This window comes from Hemitrygon akajei, chromosome 22 (genome assembly GCF_048418815.1).
Source record: "Hemitrygon akajei chromosome 22, sHemAka1.3, whole genome shotgun sequence".
Taxonomy (NCBI): Eukaryota; Metazoa; Chordata; class Chondrichthyes; order Myliobatiformes; family Dasyatidae; genus Hemitrygon; species Hemitrygon akajei.
The window spans coordinates 48,183,622-48,208,935 of NC_133145.1; the positions used below are offsets into that span (position 1 = coordinate 48,183,622).

Consider the following 25,314-nt stretch of genomic DNA (forward strand, 5'->3'; position numbering starts at 1 on the left):
TGAAGTAAATGTCAATCATATCTGAAGTATGGGTTATTGGAGAGTTTTTGTTAATCTTTCTGATTCTTCTGCTTTTGCAAGGTAAGGAAAGGACTGGAAGAATTCCTTTTCAAGATCCTGGTGTTGGGTCTGCTGAAGAACAGTCAAGGAAGGATATGGAAGCGCAGCACCTCTCATCTGTACGTTGTGGAACATCTGAATGCCAGTGGACTCCTTAATAAAATGCAAACTCAACAGGTGGTTCGTGCTATGTTACTTTCAAAGCAATGTTTTGTGATTATCTGTTAGATCTTGTGTGTGATAAGTTTCTGAAGCAAAGGATATTTGATAAAGTTCAGGGAAGGTATCTGAATGCTCAAATAATATACTTTCCATGCAGGTTGTACAGTCGGGTTGCAGTCTTGAGTCTGTCTCAGTGATAAGTTGCCTCTCTACAGGGTCCACACAGCACCAACATGGTGTCATTCTCTCCACTCTGAGCAATGGGACAATTTATTGCTTCAAGAGTGCTAATGGTGGCGGTAGGGTTTTGTGCCAAGTTCCAGCCGTGTAGCAATCATACATGTCATTAGCATAAAGGTGAACTGCAGTATTTCTAAAAAGAAATGGACAGTCAATGTCTCTGGTTGAGATGAAGGTCTCGACCTGAAAGATCAACCAGTGGTCATTTGCCTCTATGCAGGGCTGGATTCTCTTGTCCATTTGTCCCTCCCCGCTAATCTCCCTCCTGGCACTTAACCCTGCAAGCAGTCAAAGTGCTACACCTGTCCAGTCACCTCCGTTCCAAGCCCCAAGCAGTCCTTCCAGGTGAGGCAACACTTCACCTGCCAATCCGCTAGGGTTGTCTATTGTGCCTGGTGCTCCTGATGTAGCCACCTCTACGTTGGTGAGACTCATGGTAAATTGGAGGACCACTTTGTCGAGCATCTCCGCACCCCCCCCCCCCCCACCACATGCGAGACTTCCCAGTGGCCGAACATTTTAATTCCAATTCCTACTCCATTCCAGCATGTCAGCCCATGACCTCTTCCTGTGCCACAGAGTCCCCCTTCAGGGTGGAGGCGCACACCTTATATTCCATCAGGGTAGCCTCCAACCTGATGGCATGATTATTGATTTCTCCTTCTGGTAGTAAAAAATTCCCTCCTCCCCCACCCCCACCTCTCCTTCTGTTCCCCATTCTGGCTCCTTACATCTTCACACCTGTCTATCACCTCTACTGGGTCCTCTCCTCCTTCCCTTTCTCCTATGGTCCACTGTCCTCCCTTATCAGATTCCTTCCTCTCCAGTCCTTTCCTATCCACCTGTCTTCATCTATCGCCTTCTAGCTATGCTCCATCTCCTCCCCCCACCGTTTTATTCTGACATCCTCCCCATTCCTTTCCAGTCCTGAAGAACAGTCTCAGCCCGAAACCTCAACTGTTTATTCATTTCCACATATGCTGCCGGATCTGCTGAGTTCCTCCAACATTTTGTGTGTCTTACTTTGCCATCTATCCACTTCCTTCCACAAATGCTGCCTGAACCACTAAGTTTCTCCAGTATCTTGATTCTTGTTCCAGATTCTAACATCTGCCTTCTCTTGCGTCTCTCATATCTGTCAAGTTAGGGCTGGAGGATGAAGAGCACGAGGTAAACCTGTGGTCTTGGCGTGTGGAAAGAAAGGCTTTGACAGTTTTCAGGCCAAAAGAACACATACAAAATGCTGGAGGAACTCAGCAGGTCAGGCAGCATCTCATCAGCATCATCATGACTTGGCTTCACGAACAAAGATTTAGGAAGGAGGCTGCCCACGTCTGCGTCAGGGAGGATGGTGGTAGACGTGGGCATGTCCTTTGGCCTGCGCAATGTTTTTTTTTTAAGTGAGGTGCAGTGTGCGCGGTACTGGCTCCACCTTTTACACCCGGGGTTCATCTGCCATAGCCTAGCAAGCTGGGGCGGTGACAACGAGGTCCTCGGGTCATAGGAGTTATGTCGGAGTGTCCTTCTCCCAGGTGGGTGGCCTGATGAGGCTGACGAGTCCCACCTGCCCGGGTTTGGAGTCAGAGTTGTCCTTCTCTTAGGCTGGCTGACAACCAAGGCTAACGAGCCCAGCCCACCCATCCAGTATTACCGCCAGACACTCGGTTGCGCCATGACATAGCAAGCTCGGTGGAAAAAGTGGGGCACCAAAGAGAAGGTGTTGCTACGGACACAGTAGTATAGGAGAGGCCATTTGCAGTGGCCTCCTGCCTAGCAAGCCAGACAGTGACCACGCGGCGATCACTACACCGGGAAAGGAGAGGCGGCGTATTGCGCGTGCACTTTCCCTGGGTGAGCGGGGCGTCAGGCCCAGACCTCACCCGCCCCTCAGGCAGCATCAATGGAAAGAAATAAACAACATTTCCAATTGAGACCCTTCATCAAGAGTGGATAGGAAGAGGGAGGAAGCCAGAATAAGAAAGTGGGGGTACCAGAAGAATTACAAAGCTTCACGCCAGGTGAGTGTGAAGGTAGGTGGAAGGAGGAGGGGGAAATGAAGTGAGAGGTGAAAGATAAATTGCTGAAGAAGGAATCTGATAGGAGATTTGAGTGTGTACCATGGGAGAAAAGGAAGGAGGAGGGGCACTGGAGGGTGGTGATAGGCAGGTGAGCAAAAGAGGAGGTAAGAGGGGAGCCAGAGTGGGGAATGGAAAAATTGGGGAGGGAGCCAAAGGCATGACTTAACTGAGCATCAGAGCATTCTGTAGCTGGGGTTTGTCAATTTGATTTGGGAAAACTCTGCACTCTGCTAACTTGCCAGGCAGATGGAAGCAGGCTTCCCAGTAGAAAACTGATCCCAGAGTCCCACACAAGATAAGTCTGGGCATCGGGAGCAACTAACCAGGAAGCTTGGGCAGTTTGCTGCTCAAGAGGAGATCCTTGTTGCCCACTGTCTTTCTGAAGCTCTTAGGAAGATACCTTGTCAGCTATGTTCCCTCTAATTTTTAGTAGTCAGTGTGCGCAAAAATCTTACGTTGTGCAAATTTTTTTCCTGTGACAAAAGTATGTGTGCATTGAATGCACACATGGCACTGTTTATGTAGGTTTACAAAATCTTTGACATAAAACTGCACAGAATAACAACAAGATAACATACATATTTAAGTTATTCAGTTATATTTTCTCTCTCCTGTCTTTGGCACTTACCCATTCTTTGCAAACTCTATCTAGACTAATAGAACTATCATCCAATTGATAGCTTTTGATTCTCATTAACAAATGACATTCACCTAAACGGTTTCTCAGCTTGTTTTTGAGTTGATTCGTTAGGCTAAAACCTCGCTCACAGTCCGCACTAGATGGACGAAAAGTTCCCCCAATGTCCATCAACTGTGCAAGGTCGCAAAACTGTTCATTTTGAAGTACAAATGCCACCATTTGAACAAAGTTTGAAATCAGTTTGGATTTAATTTTTCTTGCACGGAAACTTTGAAATTAAACTGTCTAACTATTACAGTATTTTCAGCTAGAAAATCATGATATTTTAGACATAAGGCATTAACTTGTTCATTACCAAATGTGAAGTCACAATCTGCAATTGTGGAGAAATCAAAAACTGACCATTCTTATACCTCAGCTTTCAAAAAGAACTTTGATCTCTTTTGGGCTTGATAGTTTTCGCTCTCGCTTATCTGCACTCAACCGTAACATGCGTAGCACTCTTGTAACGGGTAATGACGGGTTCTGTTGCCTGAGCTTTTGTACACCATCCAAATGCAATTTACTTGCCAAATGATGCTTCAAAAAGTCAAGTTTCCAAATATCATCCCACTTCTTTCCGCTAGCAAATTCTCTAGCAACTTTCGCATCACAACAATACAAACAAATAACTCCAGTTTCCGAATCATACATAAATATTTCTCATAGGTGAACGTTCATGACCTCATGAGCTTTCAGTGTAACAGTTTCTACTATTTTGTAAAGCCATTCAAATTTAAACAAATTTGCAGTTCTTTTGTACTTCATGCCCTCCGCTTCTTTTGAATTGGACATAGTGAATGAATATTTTTTTCAATAAAAACTTAGTAAGCTATCTACAGGATTTGATACGGATCTTTGTAAACTTTACGATATGAACACTGTCCGTCAAACATGGCTGCCGCCGTGATGCAGCTGTACAAACCGGAACGGGAAAAGTGAGGTGACGTAAATTAGTGACGTGTATTGTGGTATTTGAAAAACAGACTTACTAGTTAACAGAAACAGTTAGCTAAAAGATTATTTTTAGTAAGTATAATTATTAATTACTACATTATTTTAGGTAACTAACCTTTTGTGTGCACATTAATTTCCTTTGTGTGCTGGCTGAAAACGTGTGTGCGCGTGCACACGTGCACAGCTTAGAGGGATTATAGCTTAGAGGGACCCTTCCTTCCATTCTTATGCTGCTTGTTCTGTCGATTTTGCTGCACAGATGAATGCTAATGCTTTTCTCTTAGTGAGGAATAATATCAGCAACATTGATTGGTAGAAACTCACACCTTATTGTGTTTCTTTTTCTTTCCATTGTTGTTTTTCTGAAGGTAAACATGGGACTTCTAAACGTTCTCCCAACCATTCACTGCAGATCACCAAAAGAAGTACGGCAGCTTGAACTGAAAAAGCGCAGAGGGGAATTACTAAATATTTTGGACCCACTAATGGATGAGCAGGAGTTTACCAGTGAAGCTATTCAGAGACCCTTTCAATATCTCCACCGGTTCAGCGTGAACAGAAACATTGATCGTTTCACCCACGTTAAAGGGAGTATCGAAGGACATCCGGCTGAATGTCTAACCTTATTTCTCCAATACTGCGGGATACAAGATCCCTCTTGGGCAGAATTGAGAAACTTCTCTTGGTTTCTGAATATTCAGTTAAAGAACTGTGAACAGTCTATGTTTTGTAATCCCACCTTTGTTGAAGACACTCTGGTAGGATTTAAGAAATTCATAATTGAGTTCATGATTCTTATGGCACGGGATTTTGCAACACCTTCCTTGAACATTTCAGATGAGAGCCTTGCAGCTTCAGCCTCTCAAACCGATGAAGATCTATTACCATACATAATCCGGAGAAGATGGGAAAGCCACCCTCATCCGTACATATTTTTTAATGCCGACCACTTCTCCATGACCTTCCTTGGCTTTCACCTGAAAGAAAACAATCAAAATGGCTGTGATGCTGTGGATCATCACACTGGTAAGGTTCTGAGAGGGAATGTCATGTCTTCACAGCTTGAAGAAGGGCTCAAATTGCAGAGAATTAAATTTAACGAGGATTTTGATGCTCTTCCCAGAAACGAGAAAATCCGCAAACTCTGCCTGGTACTTGGTGTTTCAGAGCCAAGAGATCCGGATGAGACCTATGAACTAACAGAAGACAACATGATGAAGATGCTTGCCATCCACATGCGCTTTAGGTGCGAAATCCCAGTCATTATCATGGGGGAGACGGGCTGTGGGAAAACGAGACTGATTAAGTTTCTTTGTGACCTCCAGAAAGGCAGTTGCCAAACTGACAACATGAAACTAGTCAAGGTTCACGGAGGCACAACGGCAGAGACAATCTACGTGAAAATTGCAGAAGCAGAGGAACTTGCCATCTGGAATAAGCAGAAATACAATTTGGAGACGGTGTTGTTCTTCGATGAAGCCAATACCACAGAGGCTATTCACGCCATCAAAGAAGTCCTCTGTGATAAAACCATTCAGGGCAAGCCAATGAAGCACAATTCAGGTTTAAAAATAATTGCAGCCTGCAATCCCTACAGGAAGCATTCTGCAGACATGATCAAGCGCCTGGAAATGGCTGGGTTGGGATATCGAGTCAAAGCAGAGGAGACAGAAGACAGACTGGGAAAAGTGCCTTTGAGGCAGCTGGTATACAGAGTTCAGCCTCTACCGCCAAGCATGATCCCATTGGTTTGGGACTTTGGCCAGCTGAGTGAGAAAACTGAGTTGGCTTACATAAAGCAGATAGTGGAAAGATATATACAAATCCACAAACTTCCATTTCTCCATAAGGAAGACATAATAATGGTCCTTGCCCGCTCACAACGTTACATGCGACAAAAGGAAGACGAATGCAGCTTTGTCAGTTTGCGTGACGTGGAGCGATGCATGAAGGTTTTGGTGTGGTTTTATGAGCACCGAGAATTACTACTTTCCTATCCAAACCCAAATACCAACATCTTACAGGCCCTGATAATGGCAGTGAGTGTCTGTTACTATCCCTCATTAGTGGACAAAAAAACATATTTAGAGGTCCTAAGAAGTATTTTCCCTGAACCTTATAATGCACCGGAGAAAATAGGAACTGAAATTGTCAGGTGTCAAAACCTTTTACTGAAAAACATAAAAACAAGAGAAAGAATTGCTAAAAATGAGGCCTTAAAAGAGAACGTTTTCTTAATGGTCATTTGCATCGAACTGAGAATCCCACTTTTCCTTGTTGGGAAACCTGGTAGTTCAAAGTCCCTGGCAAAGACTGTTGTACTGGATGCAATGCAGGGTCAGTCTGCTCACTGTGAGCTGTTTAAAAAGCTGAAGCAAGTTCACATGGTGTCATTCCAGTGCAGCCCTCACTCAACCCCTGAGGGCATCATCAATACTTTCAAACAATGTGCACGCTTTCAGCAGGGCCGTAACCTGAATGAATATGCCTCTGTCGTGGTCCTAGATGAAATTGGCCTGGCCGAAGACTCTCCGCAGATGCCGTTAAAGACCCTTCACCCACTGTTGGAAGATGGTTGCGTCGATGACGACAATCCGCTCCCTCACAAAAAAGTAGGCTTCATTGGAATCTCCAACTGGGCCTTGGATCCTGCCAAGATGAACCGTGGAATCTTTGTGTCCCGATTGGATCCATGTAAGGAAGAGCTGATTGAAACAGCCAAGGGAATATGTTCAACTGACCATGTTTTGCTACAGAAAGTGCAACATCTCTTCCCTGGATTTGCCAAAGCATATTTAGAAATATGTCGAAAACAATGTGGACAGTATTTTGGACTTCGTGACTATTATAGCCTCATAAAAATGGTGTTCATCGAAGCTCAGAAAACAAAGCATGAACCAACAGAAGAACAACTGGTCAATGCTGTTTTACGAAATTTCAGTGGTAAAGACGGGTTCAATCCACTCAAGTATTTTCTCCCTGATTTAGACCATAATCCTCAGACAAACACACTGAAGATGGTGAAACAAAACATCACAGCAGATTCCATTGATGGAGAGTGTCGTTACCTGTTGCTCCTTACGAAGAACTACATTGCCCTTCAGATTGTACTGCAGCACGTTTTTCAAGACTTGGATGACAAACCTGAGATTATATTTGGGTCCAGCTTCCCAAAAGATCAAGAATATACCCAGATTTGTCAAAATGTAAATCGTGTGAAGATCTGCATGGAGATCGGAAGAACTATAATACTGCTAAATTTGAAGAATTTGTATGAAAGCCTCTATGATGCTTTAAACCAGTACTATGTGAACCTTGGGGAATACCAGTATGTTGACCTGGGTTTAGGGACACATCGCGTCAAGTGTAGAGTGCATAGAAAGTTCCGACTAATTGTAATTGAAGACAAAGATGTTGTCTACAAGCAGTTCCCTATCCCTTTGATCAATAGACTTGAAAAGCACAGCCTAGACATGAGTACTGTACTTAACCTTCAGCAAAAGGGTATTGTCAAACAGCTGGAGGCGTGGATTGAGGAGTTTGTGTCAATAAATCGGAATTGTGATGGAGCGTGTGGCAAATTAAATCTTTCAGAGGTGATCATTGGGTTCCATGCTGATGCGTGCGCTAGTGTCCTGCTGCAAGTTCTCGACACTGCGCATCTGTCAAATGAAGGTACTTCTGACGATCAGCGAATCATTTTAAAATCAGCAAAATGTCTCCTTCTCAACTGTGTGACCCCAGATGCCGTGGTTCGCCTGAAGCATTCAAAGCTTGGGGATCACGAAGTCAAGGAACAGTGGAAAGAATATTTTGTTGAGCAACACCATAGATCTTTAAGTGATTACATTCACCAACATCTTACTGACAAGAGGGCACAACGGCATGGTTTTGTTGAGGTAATAATGCCAAAGTCTATATATTTTAAAATATTTTGGTATTGTCTTGAGTTTGTGAGTTTACTTGCCATAACAAACTGAAATACAATTATGAGGCCTTAAATAACTTCTGGTGATGATTTTGTAAAGTTTTGTAAAGCTTTCAGGTGATAGGTAAAGCCAAGTGAAGGGGAAGGAAGGTGGGTGAGGGAGGGAGATGAATTGAGAACCTGGGTGCTTTGTAGGTGAGAAAAGGTAAAGGGTTGAAGACGAAGGAATCTGATAGGAGAGGGGAGTGGATGCTGGGTAAAAGAGAAGGAGGGGCATCAGATGGAGTTGATAGGCAGGTGAGGAGAAGAGAAGGGGTTGGAGGAGAGCCAAAATGGAAAGAGAGAAAAAGGAGTGAGGTGGAATTACAGGAAGTTGTAGAAATCGGTGTTCATGCTGCCAGGTGGGAGGCTACCCAGACGGGATATGAGGTGTTGCTCCTCCAACCTTACTGGTTTTGACCAAATTCAGTTCTCAGATGAATCAGTCACAGAATGGTGAAGCAACTCAATCTAAGAGCCTGGTTATTGTCAGCACCTGCTTCTCAGCAAATGTTTTCACTGATATTCCACTGTTTCAGGTAACAACGTTTTCAAGGCTGCTGACCAAATCAGACATCAACCTACTGGACAAAGAGCTTGGCGACATTGTGGGCCAATTTGTTCTTCTGTTCCTGCACCAGTTCGACACTGAATATTCCTTCTGCAAAAAAATAAGGTCCATTTTCTAAATTGGTCCATATCATTGATTGTAAAGGTAGTAAAGACAGAATCAGAAATTAGTTCTATCAGTATGGTATTTGTTAGATAAGTGGGCTATGACCAAAGGAACAATGGCTTGATTCACACAGCACTTTAGTGCTGAAATGTTTATTAGGTGCATCAAAAATCAAGCTTACAAAAGTTAGCAAAAATAGTAAAAAGAAAGCTAGAAATATTTACAAAAATATAACTATCAGAAAGCACAATAATAGCTCCATACTTCGCCCAGTGTGAACTCCTGGAAGCCCCAATCTGTCTAACCCTCCTCTCCTCCCCCTCCCCTGTCCCCCCCCCCCCACCTTCCCCCTCCCCTTCCCCATTTCCTTCGTTCCCCCTTCCCCCTCCCCCTCTCCCCCCCACCTTCTCTTCCCATCCTCTCTTCCAACCCCCCACTCTTCCCCTCTCTCCACCCCCTTTCTTTCCCCCTCCCCCTCTCCAGAGCTGCATTTTTTAGGCACCAGGACACACCATCTTTAATTACCCTCAAAGTTAACTAAGACAACAGATGAATTAGAATATGATGCACTCCACCATGTAATTACACTCATATTACAAAATAAATGGAAGTATCTAGCTTAAATAGCGTATACAAACAACAAATACACATTTACACATCCCCATTACTGAAGAAATGGAATATTTCTCCGTTGTTGGCGTGAAAGGCAGCAGGGTGCGTCAGCTTGGTTTAGGATCCATTATCAGAATATACCTGGGGGGGTCGCTTTAGGATCCATTATCAGAATATACCTGGGGGGGGGGTCGGTTTAGGATCCATTATCAGAATATACCTGGGGGGGCAGTTTAGGATCCATTATCAGAATATACCGGGGGGGGGGGGTCGGTTTAGGATCCATTATCAGAATATACCTGGGGGGGCAGTTTAGGATCCATTATCAGAATATACCTTGGGGGGGGTCGCTTTAGGATCCATTATCAGAATATACCTGGGGGGGGGTCGGTTTAGGATCCATTATCAGAATATACCTGGGGGGTCAGTTTAGGATCCATTATCAGAGTATACCTGGGGGGTCGGTTTAGGATCCATTATCAGAATATACCGGGGGGGGGGTCGGTTTAGGATCCATTATCAGAATATACCGGGGGGGTCGGTTTAGGATCCATTATCAGAATATACCTGGGGGGCAGTTTAGGATCCATTATCAGAATATACCTTGGGGGGGGGGTCGCTTTAGGATCCATTATCAGAATATACCTGGGGGGGCAGTTTAGGATCCATTATCAGAATATACCTGGGGGGGCAGTTTAGGATCCATTATCAGAATATACCTTGGGCGGGGGTCGCTTTCGGATCCATTATCAGAATATACCTGGGGGGGCAGTTTAGGATCCATTATCAGAATATACCTGGGGGGGCAGTTTAGGATCCATTATCAGAATATACCTTGGGCGGGGGTCGCTTTCGGATCCATTATCAGAATATACCTGGGGGGGGGGGGGTCGGTTTAGGATCCATTATCAGAATATACCTGGGGGGTCAGTTTAGGATCCATTATCAGAATATACCTGGGGGGTCGGTTTAGGATCCATTATCAGAATATACCGGGGGAGGGGGTCGGTTTAGGATCCATTATCAGAATATACCGGGGGGGTCGGTTTAGGATCCATTATCAGAATATACCTGGGGGGGCTCGGTTTAGGATCCATTATCAGAATATACCTGGGGGGTCAGTTTAGGATCCATTATCAGAATATACCGGGGGGGTCGGTTTAGGATCCATTATCAGAATATACCGGGGGGGGTCGGTTTAGGATCCATTATCAGAATATACCTTGGGGGGGGGGGGGTCGGTTTAGGATCCATTATCAGAATATACCTGGGGGGTCAGTTTAGGATCCATTATCAGAATATACCGGGGGGGTCGGTTTAGGATCCATTATCAGAATATACCAGGGGGGGTCGGTTTAGGATCCATTATCAGAATATACCTGGGGGGGTCGGTTTAGGATCCATTATCAGAATATACCTGGGGGGGGTCGGTTTAGGATCCATTATCAGAATATACCTGGGGGGTCGGTTTAGGATCCATTATCAGAATATACCTGGGGGGGGGTCGGTTTAGGATCCATTATCAGAATATACCGGGGGGGGGGGTCGGTTTAGGATCCATTATCAGAATATACCGGGGGGGGGGGTCGGTTTAGGATCCATTATCAGAATATACCTGGGGGGTCGGTTTAGGATCCATTATCAGAATATACCTGGGGGGGGGTCGGTTTAGGATCCATTATCAGAATATACCTGGGGGGGGTCGGTTTAGGATCCATTATCAGAATATACCTGGGGGGTCGGTTTAGGATCCATTATCAGAATATACCTGGGGGGGGGTCGGTTTAGGATCCATTATCAGAATATACCTGGGGGGGGGTCGGTTTAGGATCCATTATCAGAATATACCTGGGGGGGGTCGGTTTAGGATCCATTATCAGAATATACCTTGGGGGGGGGGGTCGGTTTAGGATCCATTATCAGAATATACCGGGGGGGGGAGTCGGTTTAGGATCCATTATCAGAATATACCTGGGGGGGTAGGTTTAGGATCCATTATCAGAATATACCGGGGGGGGTCGGTTTAGGATCCATTATCAGAATATACCTGGGGGGGTCGGTTTAGGATCCATTATCAGAATATACCTTGGGGGGGGGGGGTCGGTTTAGGATCCATTATCAGAATATACCTGGGGGGTCGGTTTAGGATCCATTATCAGGATATACCTGGGGGGGTCGGTTTAGGATCCATTATCAGGATATACCTGGAGGGGGTGCGGGGTAGAAGATAGCGGAGTGTGTATGTTCAGTGTAACGAAAGCAGCATGACAGGGAAACGTCGACAGTGCTTCTCCTTATAGATGCTGCCTGGCCTGCTGTGTCCCACCAGCATTTTGAGTGTGTGTTGTTGTTTGAATTCCCAGCATCTGCAGATTTCCTCGTGTTTGCAGGGAAACGTTTGTGTTTGTGCCGTAATGTGCACGGCAAGGAGTTCCTCTACAGAGTGCCCTCCATCGCATCACTCAACAAGACAGGGATGAAAACTAAACCTGTGTATATTTCAGAATATGAAAAGCATCTTTGTTTTTATCTGTTTAGTTAGCATAAATCTATAATCTGTACTTTAAGATTTTTTAAAGCGGATGATGTGTTTCTTAATATTTGCAGAGAGGCATTTCAAGGGTTGAACACACAAGCCCGTGTGGTGCTGATACAGATGGATACTGAAGAATCCTCTCAGAGCGCTGAGCTGATTGCTTCTGCCAAGTAGGTTCACTGTTTTCCACATGAAGTAGGGTGTACCAAAATACTTACAATGATCACAAGCACTGCGGGTTTAAGTTGAATCTTTTGAAAGCTAACAGAGCTGGTATCAATGGTTAATGTCAGAGAATGCATACATTATACAACCTGGAATCCGTACTCTGTGCAGACATCGACAAAGCGGAGAGAGGAAAAACAACACAGAATGAATGACAGAAAAATGTTAGAGCCCCCAAAGCTCCCCTCCCCCTCCCACACACAAGCAACTGCAAAGCATCAGCCCTCTCCCCAGCTTGTTCCTGCAAAAAGCAAGCCTCCAAAGACCATGATCTAGAGTCTTATCAAAAACTGCTGTCCATCCCAGCACTTCGACATCCTAACACGCCCTCTCTCACTATCGCTGCTGCCACCGCGTGAAGGGAAGCCAGCAGATCGCTGTTTCGACATTGCAGTCTGCGGTATCGCTTATTTGAGTTTCCCCCGACTTGAGAGTCACCAGGCTCCCCAGAGTGAGAGACAGAGAGAATGAAGGCGGGCGCAGAGGTCTCCAACAGCCACGCCCACTGTCTGGATGTTTCAATCTCCCGCGATGCTTCCGTCGGCGACGTCGATCAGCAGCATTTAATGTGAGACAGTTCTCAATAAGCCTCATCAGGAATTCAGGAGAAACCTCTTTCCCAAGGCTGTGATTGGGATGTGGAATTCACCTTCTCAGGTGTAAGGGAATGAAAATTAGTTTTTGAGGATTCAGATCGATACGGGATAAGGTTACTGCAGGGTATTTTATTTAGAGTATAATAAGAGTAGAAAATCTATATAAAGATATGCAAAGCACAAAGTTGAAAACAAAGTGTAAAATAATTGATAAGAGAACAGATCCCACTTCCTTTTACTAACAAAACAAAGTGTACAAAATAATTGATACAGTAGTAAACCTCACATCCTTCTGCTTGTCATGGACTCCAATTTATGATTACTGGCCCGGAGTGTCTGAGAGATACTTGGCACCAATTGAGATTCCAGTCCAAGGACAAAAGTCCAGTAATCTTGGTCACTGTTCACCCTTATATAATCACGAAAGCCCATGCTTCTTTCTCTATTCTACACATACCAGTCGGCTACTGTTCTGAAATTAGTTACTTCTTAATGATAGTTGTTTACGGAGGATTTTGCACCTGAACTGGTCTGGTATGTTTCCAAAAATCCTATCAGTCAAGACTTTGGCAACTGAAATGGTTTCAAAATCAGAATCAGGTTTAACTATCACTGGCATATGAAATGAAGTTTGTTGCTTTGCAGCAGCAGTACATTGCAATACGTAATAATAAATTATAAATTGCAGTAAGAAGTATATATAAAATTAAAATGAATAAATAGTGTAAAAAGAGAAGAAAATGTAGTGAGCTAGTATTTTATTTGACAGTAAACAATAGACGATAGGTGCAGGAGTAGGCCATTCGGCCCTTCGAGCCAGCACCGCCATTCAGTGTGATCATGGCTGATCATCCACAATCAGTACCCCGTTCCTGCCTTCTTCCCATATCCCTTGACTCTGCTATCTTTAAGAGCTCTATCTAACTCTTTCTTGAAAGCATCCAGAGATTTGGCCTCCACTGCCTTCTGAGGCAGAGCATCATTGGACACTCATCCTTGAAAAAGAAAACAAGTGTTTATTTACACTTTTTTTTCTCCAGTCCTGCTGAAGGGTCTCAGCCGGAAATGTTGTAATTTGATCATTTGACGCCATTTTATTTTTCACTTTGAATTGTCTGCTGATTTAAATCAAGCAAGCTAACTGACACAGCAGACTGGAACCTTAGGGGTAACAGAAAAATGCAGAACTCAGCTCCCAAGAGCATGCCATAATCTTTGATCATTTTTTCCAATGATTAAAATTTAATAAGCAGAAAATCACTGGCTCATTTTGACATTTGAGTTTGTTGGCATGAACTGGGATTGGATGCTATTGAAATAGCAAAAAAATTCAAGTAGCAGCTATCGTAAATTAAATGCACTATGTGAAAGGAGCAGCCTTATACGTCTCAGCTGGTTTCTGCTGCCTATGCAATTTTGTTTCTAAAGTTCAGAGTTATGATCTTGCATTCTTCTTTCCAGATACTGCACGATGAATGAGATGAATCTGATGAACATCACGTTGTCCACCTGCTATGTTTACTTTATCATAAAGCTCTCGAGGCTTGCTGATAGATCAAGTTACGTTGGATTTCAAGGAGGTACGGTGAACCCAACATGCCTGTGGACAAAATTGACTTATGGTGTAATAAAAGCAGAAAATGCTTGTGACACTCTTCAGGTTAGGCAGCAACTATTGAAAGAGTAAGCGAGATAATAGTTCAAATATTGAAATATTTTCTGATTTTCTTTTAGATTTCTAGCACCTTAATATTTTGTTAAATTCTCATTCACTGATGTTTGATCTGAAATGGAAGAGCTGTCATGTTGTATTTTCTGCATTGAACCTAAAATCATGCAACTCCGAAGGATGTCTTTAGTTCATCCATTTTGTGTGTGTGTTTGTGTGCACACAAGCCCTTTAAAACAGCAATCAATTACATCCCAGTCCCCTACTCATTCTTCAGCGTCTGGCAACTTATTTTCTTTCAGGTAATTAACCAATTTAATTTTGTAAATTATTACTGAATCTACTTTTGACACTCTTCCAGACATTGTCAGTTTCTCATGGTAAGAGTGATGCTAAATACTTGCACAATAGTCAAGAAGAAACAAAGCATTTGGGTCAATGCATTATGAGTGGAGGAACAGGCAGATATAATTGCAAGTTGTGTAGTGGAACAAATGAAAAGCAACCACAAGGAGAGGGTAATGTTGCAGTAAACCCCCTTCCCCTTTACAAAACCAGAAACAGCTAGAAATGCACACAAGGGAAGTCAGCATCTGCGAAGAGAAGATGTTTACTTCTGTTACAGAGCATTTAGTACTAACTCTATCCTGATTGCTGTGCAGGTCAATGGCTGTCTGTCCACATAGATGATGTGACTGAATCAGAAGAGATGGGTTCAGATATCTCGGCTTTCTACGACGTTACTGTCAGTGAGCTGTTTGCCAAGTCTTTGGGTAAACAAGGTAATTTATCTGTCCTGACCTGTTACTTCACTGTGAATAAAGTGACCACACTGCTTCGGGGCTTGATAAAGTACTGTGGAGTGCGATGCAAAGAGCTACCGTTTTGAATCTTACTACTGAAGAGCTTTATTCGTCACATAAGCATTGAAATATCAAAACATACGGTGAAGTGCATTGTTTGCATCAAATCCTATCAGCAGGAATTGTGCTGGGCAGCCAGCAAGTGTCACCACATTTCCGGCGCCAACAGAACATGCCCAGCACTGACCGTGCGTCTTTGGGATTGTTGGACGAAATCAGAATACCTGGAGGAAACCCATGTGGTCATGGGAAGAACTCCCTACAAGCTTAAATCGAAACCCAAACAGAGATCGTTGTGCTGTAAAGTGATACACTAACCTCAACATTACCATGCCGTCCCTACGCTACAGTGCTGCTTCTGATCTTCCATAATGCATCAAGAGCTACAAAGAGTAATTGAATGTATGGGTCTTTAGGAATTGGTGTTATGAGTAGTTTTCTTAGGCTGCAACAGGATTTAGACAGAGTGTAGAGCTGGGCTGGAAAGTGACTGAGTTAAATCTGGAAAGGTGTGGTGAGGAACTTTGGAAGGTCGAATTTGAAGGCAGAGTCCTTGGCTAATAGCAAGATTTTTAGTAATGTGGAGGAACAGAGGGATCTTGGGTCACGTCCTCAAAAGTTACTGCGCAAATTGATAGGTTGTTAAGATGGCATATCGTATGTTGGCCTTTATTAGTTTCAGGGTGGGGCATGAGATGAATTAGGACACTAATTTAGAGAATTTAGAAAACCTCAGACCTCCATGCATTCATTATTTATGCCTTGTATGAATTAACTTGTCAGCTCGAAACATGATGAATACAGAATCTATTGTAATTAAGTTGCAGTTGTTTACTCCAACGTGTTGTGGTAGAATGGACAGTAATGTAATATTGGTCTTTGGTGGAAGGATCCAGTGGTAGAAATAAATCGGGTTAATCCACCAGCAAAACAAACGAACACACACACACACACACACACACACACACACACACACACACACACACACACACACACACACACACACACACACACACACACACACACACACACACACACACACACACACACACACACACACACACACACACACACACACACACACACACACACACGTTTTGTAACTTTTAAGATGTTAAAACTGTTACAGGAACAATTTCTTCAATCAGCAGGTAATAATTGACCACACCATGTTTTGTACCAATCAGGGATTATTGCTGTGGAATGTTGTACATTTGACTTTTATATCCTCCTGTACATTGACAAACAACTGTTTTCATTTTAGAAAATGACACTGTTCTGGAAGATGCAGAAGGTGAACAAGAAGTCAATATGCACATGGTATAAATGTTTTTTTTAAACCTTGTATGTTTAATCCACAAATGATTATTTTCTTTTACACTGTCAGTTATTCAGTGCATTTATTTGATGGAAGTATTTACAATTATTGAGTGCCAATTCATATTCATATCAAGATCAGATAGATGAAAATGATAAAATAAGCTACTGATGTTTTTTTCTGAAATTGCTCCATTTCTGGAGATTCAGAAAGGTCCTCTGAGTCTGTTCATAGAAGAACCGAATGAAGTTTCCTAACAGACAGTACTTTTTAAAACTGATTAATATCTATTTCTCTATCTCTCTCTATCTCTATCTCTCTGTCTCTATCCCTCTCTCTATATGTCTCTATCTCTATCAAATTAACTGTCTTGGGGAAGGACCCCACGCACCCCTCATACAAACTCTTCTCCCTCCTGTCACCTGGGAAAAGGCACCAAAGCATTTGGGCTGTCACGACCAATGTGGTGAACTACATATACCCGTCTGGACACGCCCCCCCGCTGACTGCTCCTGTGGCTCCTCCCACAGACCCCGGTATAAAGGCGATTGAGGCCTGAGCCCTGCCCTCAGTCTCCAGGATGTAGCATGGTGGTCAATTGCTGCTTGTTCTTTCTTCCAGTCAATAAAAGCCGATATCTTGCCTCACGTCTCAGAGGGTTATTGATGGTGCATCAACCAGACTATGTAACAGTTTCTTCCCTCAAGTCGTCAGACTCCTCAATACCCAGAGTCTGGACTGACACCTTACTGCCCTATTGTTTTGTTTATTACTTATTGTAATGCCTGCACTGTTTTGTGCACTTTATGCAGTCTGTAGTCTAGTGTAGTTTTCTTCTGTGTTGTTTTTTACATAGTTCAGTCTAGTTTTTGTACTGTGTCACATAACACCATGGTCTTGAAAAAACATTGTCTCATTTTTACTATGTACTGTACCAGCAGTTATGGTCAAAATGACAATTAATGTGACTTGACTTGACTTGATTCTCTAAAGATGGTATATAGTTTTTGTTTTAACAGCCTTATAGCAATATATAGATTATGCTATATATTATTATAGGGTTATTAAAACAAAAACTATACGCCGCTTTTAAAGATTCTTCCCACAGGCAGTTAATCTGATCAACCACTCTACCCCACTCTATCTATTACCCTTGTCACTGCTCTGCTCTGTAAGCACTTTAAACCGTGTTTTATAATGCTTTTTGCATTGTAAATACATGCTGGTATTTATGTACATTTTATTCCTTATCCATCCTCCAGCTTTTTATATATTTCTTTATGATTGTTGGTTTGTGTTGCATGTTGTGCCAACACACCACAGCTCCCGGTAATTCCTAATATTTGTAAATGCATGTGGCGAATAAAGTTGATCCTTGATCCTTGATTACCTGATGGTTATCTTCTAACATTTTGTGCGATCTTGCTTTGTTGAAATTGACTGGTGTTAACCACGCTGCAGATATGACTACTCTTCAAAGGAAAAAAGAGCTTCACTGCTACTTCCTTCAAATAACATTACGTTGTGATGCAAAATGTGTCATCCTGAGTTGATGAGAGATCTTACAGAGATTTGATTTTTTAATTGCAAGCAGGGAAGGTCACACATCCTCAATACAACACTGCTGCTGCAAAGCTGCATTCAGAGTGCAGTAAGCACCTTGCGTGATGGTAAAAAGGAATGCAGTCGAAACACAGAGCGTGTCCAGATCCTGCTGGATCTCCTGAGAGAAGAAAGTGGATGTGTGGGTAAGCATCACTGCCTGGGAACTGTTACAAATTGCTCTAACGCAGGGGTGTCAAACTCATTTTAGGTCACGGGCCGGATTGAGCAAAATGCAGCTTCATGAGGGCTGGATCAGTCGGACGCGTGCGAACGCAGCTTTCGTTGCCTCCGTTTTTTCAGCCTGCTCTCATGTGTCTCAGTCTCTGCTATAACTACAAAGTGTTTCACTTTACAAATTCCTTTTCTTATGAAGAAGACTGCCGAATAAACACTAAAAACCCTGAAAACCTGGTACCTGAATAAACTCAGCATTAGCCATATCATACGCCATAGGCGCTTCGATTACTGGGGCCAGCTTTAATAGTAATTAGATATTATCTCGCGGGCCAAAGATAATTCCACCGCGGGCCGGATTTGGCCCGCGGGCCTTGAGTTTGACATATAACGGATTAATAAAGTGGGTTCTGCCTGCAATTTTAGTCACCTATAGTGTTAATGGAGCAGAGCGACACTTTGATTCAAGTCTCTGTAGTTCAGTTGCGTTGTATTAACCTCAATACGACTGTAGCCTTAGTTTGAAGTGCTCTGTGACAGATGTTGCAGAATATCTTTAGAAGGCAAGAATTGTAAGTCAAATTCTTAGTTTAAGGTTGTGAACATATATGGAGATCAGTGAGACCATAAGACATAGGAGCAGAATTAGACCATTCAGCCCATTGAGTCCATTCTATCATGGCTGATTTTATTTTTATTTAGAGATGTAATGCAGAACAAGCCCTCACAGGCCACCGAGCCACACCGCCCTGCAACCCACCTACTTAACCCTAGTCTACTCACAGGAAAATTGACAATAACCAATTATCTTGTTAACCATTTTGTCTTTAGACTGTGGGAGGAACCATGAGGAAACCCATGCAGTCATGGGGCAATGTAGAAACTCCTTATAGGTGGCACCAGAACTGAACTCCAAAAATGGCCCCCTCAACCCCCATCCTCCTGCCTTCTCACCATAACCTTTGACACACTTATTAATCAAGAACCCATCAACTGCCGCTTTAAATATACCCAATGGCTTGGCCTCTACAGCCGTCGGTGGTGACGAATTCCACAGATTCCCCGAACTCTGGCTAAAGAAATTCCTCCTCATCTCTGTGCTTGCACTAAATGGGAAAACACACACTTGTATTCTGAGGCTGTGCCCTCTGGTCCAAAACTCCCCCACATAAGGAAACTTCCTCTCCACATCCACTCTATCTGGGCCTTTCAATGAGTAAGCGAGAAAGGCCTTATTAATAAAATTAGAAGTTTGGTGGTTATATTTAATTGGCCTGTTGCTGTGTAAAATATTATAGTGGGAATCTATTGAAATCTGGGAGATTTTGTTTTAAGCACAGCATAGACCGTTGAAAGGAGTTTGTTGTATTCTCAGTTTAATGCCTGAATGAAGCTGGAAAACAATTGTAACACAATGCTAAACCCTGAGAGTTCTGACAGAATTTATTAAACTGCAATCTTTTGCCAACACACTATTTATACCCCATAGATTACTGATTTGAGTGTATACTGATCCTTTTAACTCAGAAACAGGGCATTATATCAATGCATTACGTAACTGAAGAGTCATTGATTGATATAAAGTTCAAAGTAAATTTATTATTAAAGTACGTATATCTCACCATATACTCTGAGATTAATTTTCTTGCGGCATTCACAGTAGATACAAAGAAAGACAGTAAAATCAGTGGAAAAACTGCACACAAAGACGGGCAGGCAACTAATATGCAAAGGAAGAGAAACTGTGCAAATGCAAATAACAATAAATAAATAACATCAAGAGCATGAGTTACTGGGTCCTTGAGGAGAGTCCATGTTAGTTATTACCTGATAGTTGAAGGAGAGTCCATGGTGGTGGGTTCAGTGTTGAGGTGAGTGAAGTTATCCACACTCGTTCAGGAGCCCGATGGTTAAAGGGTAGCAGTAGTGTTACATTACATTGATGAACTGTACTAATAGTTGTTACTGTTTTTGCAGTGGGCTTTTTAAGAATGGCCACAGAACGACTAATGTTGCAGCTGCAAGAACGGGAAGAGATGTCACCGTATCCAAAGGAATGGATGTGTCATGAGGCATTGAAGATCAGGGCTCTGCAGGAAGGGGGTACCTTCAGGTAACTGAAATTTGCTAGATTGATCTGTACAGGGGTCTGTTACGTGGATTTATTAGGTGTATTGTGCTAACATCCTTCTTAGCAGATCAACGTGCATTCAGTGAGATTTATGTCGACTTTGTGTCACTTTATGTCATCTCTTTTGTTTGCTGTAAGATGAGGAGCTGGAGTTGTTTTGAAAGTGTGGAGGGAATGAAAAGGTTAATGCATGATGGCTCTGGGCCTTACTCGTTGGAGTTTTGAGGAATGATGGGGGGGTGGATGTGGAAACATTGTTACGTTCTGTAACTCCAAAACATTAAACTAATTCAAAGGAAAACAAGAGAAATGCAAGTCTTAAGTTTGTTCTTTACCTTAAGCGAGGTGCGCTCATATCACGTGGTAACGTCATGACGTATACAATTCATATATTTTTACATATAACCTGCAGTGAACTATTTAAATGAGCAAGAATGCGTAACCAAACAATATATTTGCAATATTACTGAAATATTAATTACACAACAGGGATCTCATTGAAACCTATTGAATATTGAAAGGCCTAGATTGAATGGAAGTGGAGAGGTTGTTTTCTCCAGTGGGAGGGTCTAGGACCCGAAGGCCCAGCCTCAGACTAGAAGGACATCCTTTTACAACGATTATGAGGAGGAATTTCTTCAGCCAGAGGGTGGTGAAACTGTAGAATTGCTACAGAAGGCTGTGAAGGCCAAGTCAATGGGTATATTTAAAGTGGAAGTCTATAGGTTCTTGATTAGTAAGGGCATGAAAGGTTATGGAGGGAAAGCAGGGGAGAGGGGTTGAGAGAGATAGTAAATCAGCCATGGTGGAATTTTGGAGAGCTCTCGATGGGCTTATTGTGTTATGTTTTAATGTATGGCAGCTGCATGTGTCCCATCCCAACTTCAGGGATTTCCTAATCATCCTGCCACTGCAAGCCTCTGTATAGAAGGAGTGATTGGCCTCAAGTTACAATGCATCCTTTACTTTCAAAGTACTTGATATAGCAGTTGGGGGTGTGATTGATGAAGTTGCTTTCTCCTCTTGGCACTTCTGAAACTCAATAGTACAGCTCTGCATGATACAAATGACCCAACTTGCAGAGATAAAGCTTTTGAAATTTCTTCCGTATATTTTAGAGCATTTTTCCATGATGATTTTCCCGGTATTCATTGCTGACGGGATGCAGTATCCATTGGTTGAATAACAGATGGTGTTAGGGTGATTTTTTTCAGTGCAAAGAAAGAATTATAGCAAATGTACATTCTGCGAAGTAACATGATATTGGTTATGGTAGAAAATAGACTTGGACTGAGAAATGGCTTGCGGACCGTCCCTAGGCACAGAACCCTTATGTAACTGAGGGGCTGATTGTAATAAGTTTTCAATGGTGAACTGGTATTACTTTGGGATGCTTTATTGTTTTTATTTTAGCACTGACTTTTTGTAACCATGGGTATACAGATTCTGCATGAGAAACACTTAATCTCTGGAGTGAGTTTGTGTGGCAGTGCAGCATGTTCTATCAGAAGCCCTGATGGAAGAAAGAATGATGTAGGGAGAAATGTGACTTTCCAGACCCAAGGGATTGGGAAGATGATTACTCCTTGCCCAAGGCTGTGAGGCTCTATCTGAAAAGCTTGCTGTCGTAACTTTGGGCTGCCAAGGTTTTGGTTAAAAAAAGGGGCCCGGCCTTCCACAAAGCAAGGGCCATCCATCACCATGAATTAGCACACTGTAAAATCTGGAACTGGTTGATTGGAAATACAATTTTCATGTTAAATTTATGTGTGTGTTTATTGTCTTTGTGCTGCTAATGTAGACACACAATATGGAAGTGCATTCAGAACATGGTTTCTCCAAATCTGGCGCAGTTGGTCTCCATCCTGGACAGGGATTATAACCTGAATCTTTTGGTGGATCCTAAAGTACACAAAGAGATTAAATGTCTCTGGATGAAAATCTTCAACGATGTGCAGATACTAAGAATTTCTCATCAGCCAGGAAGTTTTGGGTAAGTTTGCCTTTGTTGGGACATGGGCAATTTTTGATATCACAGGGAAATTTTCCAGTGTGACTAAAATGATGATTAATAAAACTTTATGAATGTTTTCACATGAAACTGTAAAATATTGCCTTAGAATTTTTTCAGTTTCCTTTATTAATTTAAATTATACATTATTGTATATAACAAGTATGAATATAATCTGAAAATGTATATGTATAATCAATATCCACACTATGCATTTAGCAATTTAACAGCTAAAATCTTTGTAGCTTGATTTGTTCTTTGCTTATTGTAATATATTGCTTCAGTTTTGAGTGTGTGCTTTGTATGATATCATTCTAACTCATTGCATCACTTTCTGGTATGGGGGGCACTGCACAGATCAAATTAGGCTGCAGAGAGTTGTAAACTCAGTCAGCTCCATCATGAGCACTAGTCTCCCCAGTATCCAGGACATCTTCAAAGAGCAATCCCTCAAAAAGGTGGCATCCATCACTAAGGACCAACATCACCCAGGACATCCCCTCTTCTCATTGCTACCATCAGGGGAGAAGTACAGGAGCCTGAAGACAGACACATAATGATTCAGGAACAGCTTCTTCTCCTCTGCCATCAGATTTCTGAATGGACAATGAAACCATGCATGAACACTACCTCACGACTTTTTTCCCTTTTTGCGCTACTTATTTAATTTAACCTTTTAAATATGTATATGTGTGTGTGTGTGTTTGTATAAATATATACAAATATTTACAGGTTTTGATAAATGTATTGCAATGTACTGCTGCCATCTAACAACAAACTTCACAACATATTCCAGTGATATTAAACCTGATTCTGATTTTGATTTTGATTTTTCCTTATTTGGAGATACAGGCCCTTCTGCCCCAAAGTGCCTTTGCTGAACAATTACACCCATATGACTGATTACCCAGTATGCCTATGGGAGGAAACGCATGCAGTCACAGGGAGATCAGCAGTGGAATTGAACCCAAGTCGCTGGCGCTGTAAAATGGTGCGCCCTGCCATGCAGTCCTAATATCTCAAGGCTGAATGCAGTCTCATAGCTGAGTTTGAAAGTCAACATCGGGGGAGAAAACACATCACTGGTTAAACTCTTTGAGCTATGAGAGCTCAACAGTGCATGAAATAATAATGAAGGAAACAGCAGGAGAACACCTCCCATCTTCTTCTATCATTCCTTCCATTATTACAATGTAGTGACACGTATTTGAATCTTTGTTTCCATCAGATCAAATACTGGAGAGATAACAGTTGATCACAAAGTGAGCAAAGGAAGTCTAAATGTTCCCTGTGCCGCTCCTTTTAGTTGGCTGATCAAGGAATACATTGACCAGCTCTGGACTGAATTCCATTACTTGGAAGGTATGGTGTTGCAATTCTCTGTAATAATCTGAAGACTCTGCTGATTAATTTCCCCTCTTAAGCCTGATATTAAACCACAGTGTCTTTTAGAAATGCTAAGATGTCAAAACTAATTTTTTTTAAATTGAAATATTTGACTGATGGAAAGAAATGATCTCTATGACGGCTTGCTGAGAGTTGAGGGAATGTAATTATGGCTAATGTTGCTTCCTAAAGCTTTATGTGTTCCTCAGGGATTATTTGCATATCAGTTTAATCTTTTTCTATACATTACATTGATAGAAATCTTGTTGCATTTGGTTTTCATAATTTGGTGGGGTATTTTTTCAATCTTTTTATTAATTTTCAAATGCATAAACATAACAATAATAGTACAAAGAGATTGGGATTTCATTATTAGTAATTAGCATATGCAAATATAAACTACAGATAACCAAGTATACTTATCCTCCCAAACTCTTAATGTAATTAAACATAATTTAAAAAATGAAAAAGTGTCAAAAAAAACCCCAAATTGAAATAAAACAAAAACTAAACTAAACTAAATTAAACTAAACAAAGCTGGCTATTATATTACATCAGATACAATCATTAATAACATTAACTCCACTCACCTATCCATATATTTGAGGTTAATAAAAAGGATTTGGAAAAGGTCAAATTACATTATTTGAAAGTGTTGAATAAATGGCCTCCAAGTTTCTTCAGATTTAACGGACGGGTCAAAAGTGACACTTCTAATTTTTAAAAAATTTAAACAGGATATAGTTTTGGAAAACCATTGAAATGTAGTAGGAGGATTAATCTCTTTCCAATTCAATAAAATGGATCTTCTAGCCATTAATGTAACAAATGCAATCATCCAACGAGCTGAAGAGTATCAATAACTATGTTCTATTATTGGTAAACCAAAAGTTGGCGTTAATAGGATGAGGTTGTAAATCAATATGTAAAACTGTTGAAATACTATCAAAAATGTCTTTCCAATATTTTTCCAGAACAGGGAAAGACCAGAACATGTGAGTCAAAGAAGATACCTCAGAATGACATCTAGCACAGACAGGATTTATATGAGAGTAAAAACGAGCTAGCTTGTCTTTAGACATGTGAGCCCTATGCACCACCTTAAATTGTATCAACGCATGTTTAGCACATATAGAGGCAGAGTTAACTAATTGGAGAATTTTCTCCCATTTCTCTATAGGTAAAGAAAGTTGAAGTTCCCTTTCCCATTCATTCTTAATTTTATCAGATATACCTGGATGTATTTTCATAATCATATCATAAATAGTTGCTATTAAACCCTTCTGATAAGGGTTTAAACCTAATTTTTTTTTTCATGATATCAGTTGGATATGAAGTCGGAAAAGTAGGTAGTGTAGATTTCAAAAAT

At 41.9% G+C, this 25,314-nt stretch overlaps 2 protein-coding genes across 3 annotated transcripts in view; one reads left to right on the plus strand and one right to left on the minus strand.

The window, feature by feature from the left end:
- The window catches only part of LOC140714717 (E3 ubiquitin-protein ligase rnf213-alpha-like), a 175,757-nt gene that overhangs the window by 76,469 nt on the left and 73,974 nt on the right, over window positions 1-25,314 (plus strand). Inside the window, exons 37-47 of one of the 2 annotated variants that reach the window (XM_073026215.1) lie at window positions 82-237; window positions 4,545-8,075; window positions 8,683-8,819; window positions 12,039-12,137; window positions 14,250-14,368; window positions 15,120-15,239; window positions 16,585-16,640; window positions 18,230-18,386; window positions 20,395-20,530; window positions 22,350-22,541; window positions 23,788-23,921. In XM_073026215.1, coding sequence (XP_072882316.1) covers window positions 82-237; window positions 4,545-8,075; window positions 8,683-8,819; window positions 12,039-12,137; window positions 14,250-14,368; window positions 15,120-15,239; window positions 16,585-16,640; window positions 18,230-18,386; window positions 20,395-20,530; window positions 22,350-22,541; window positions 23,788-23,921 — 4,837 coding nt within the window. The remainder of the gene's footprint in view (window positions 1-81; window positions 238-4,544; window positions 8,076-8,682; window positions 8,820-12,038; window positions 12,138-14,249; window positions 14,369-15,119; window positions 15,240-16,584; window positions 16,641-18,229; window positions 18,387-20,394; window positions 20,531-22,349; window positions 22,542-23,787; window positions 23,922-25,314) is intronic. The other variant, XM_073026217.1, reaches the window with a different exon arrangement.
- Window positions 1-25,314, minus strand: part of LOC140714718 (somatostatin receptor type 2-like) — a 139,195-nt gene that overhangs the window by 6,490 nt on the left and 107,391 nt on the right. The gene's annotated exons all lie outside the window — the stretch shown is intronic.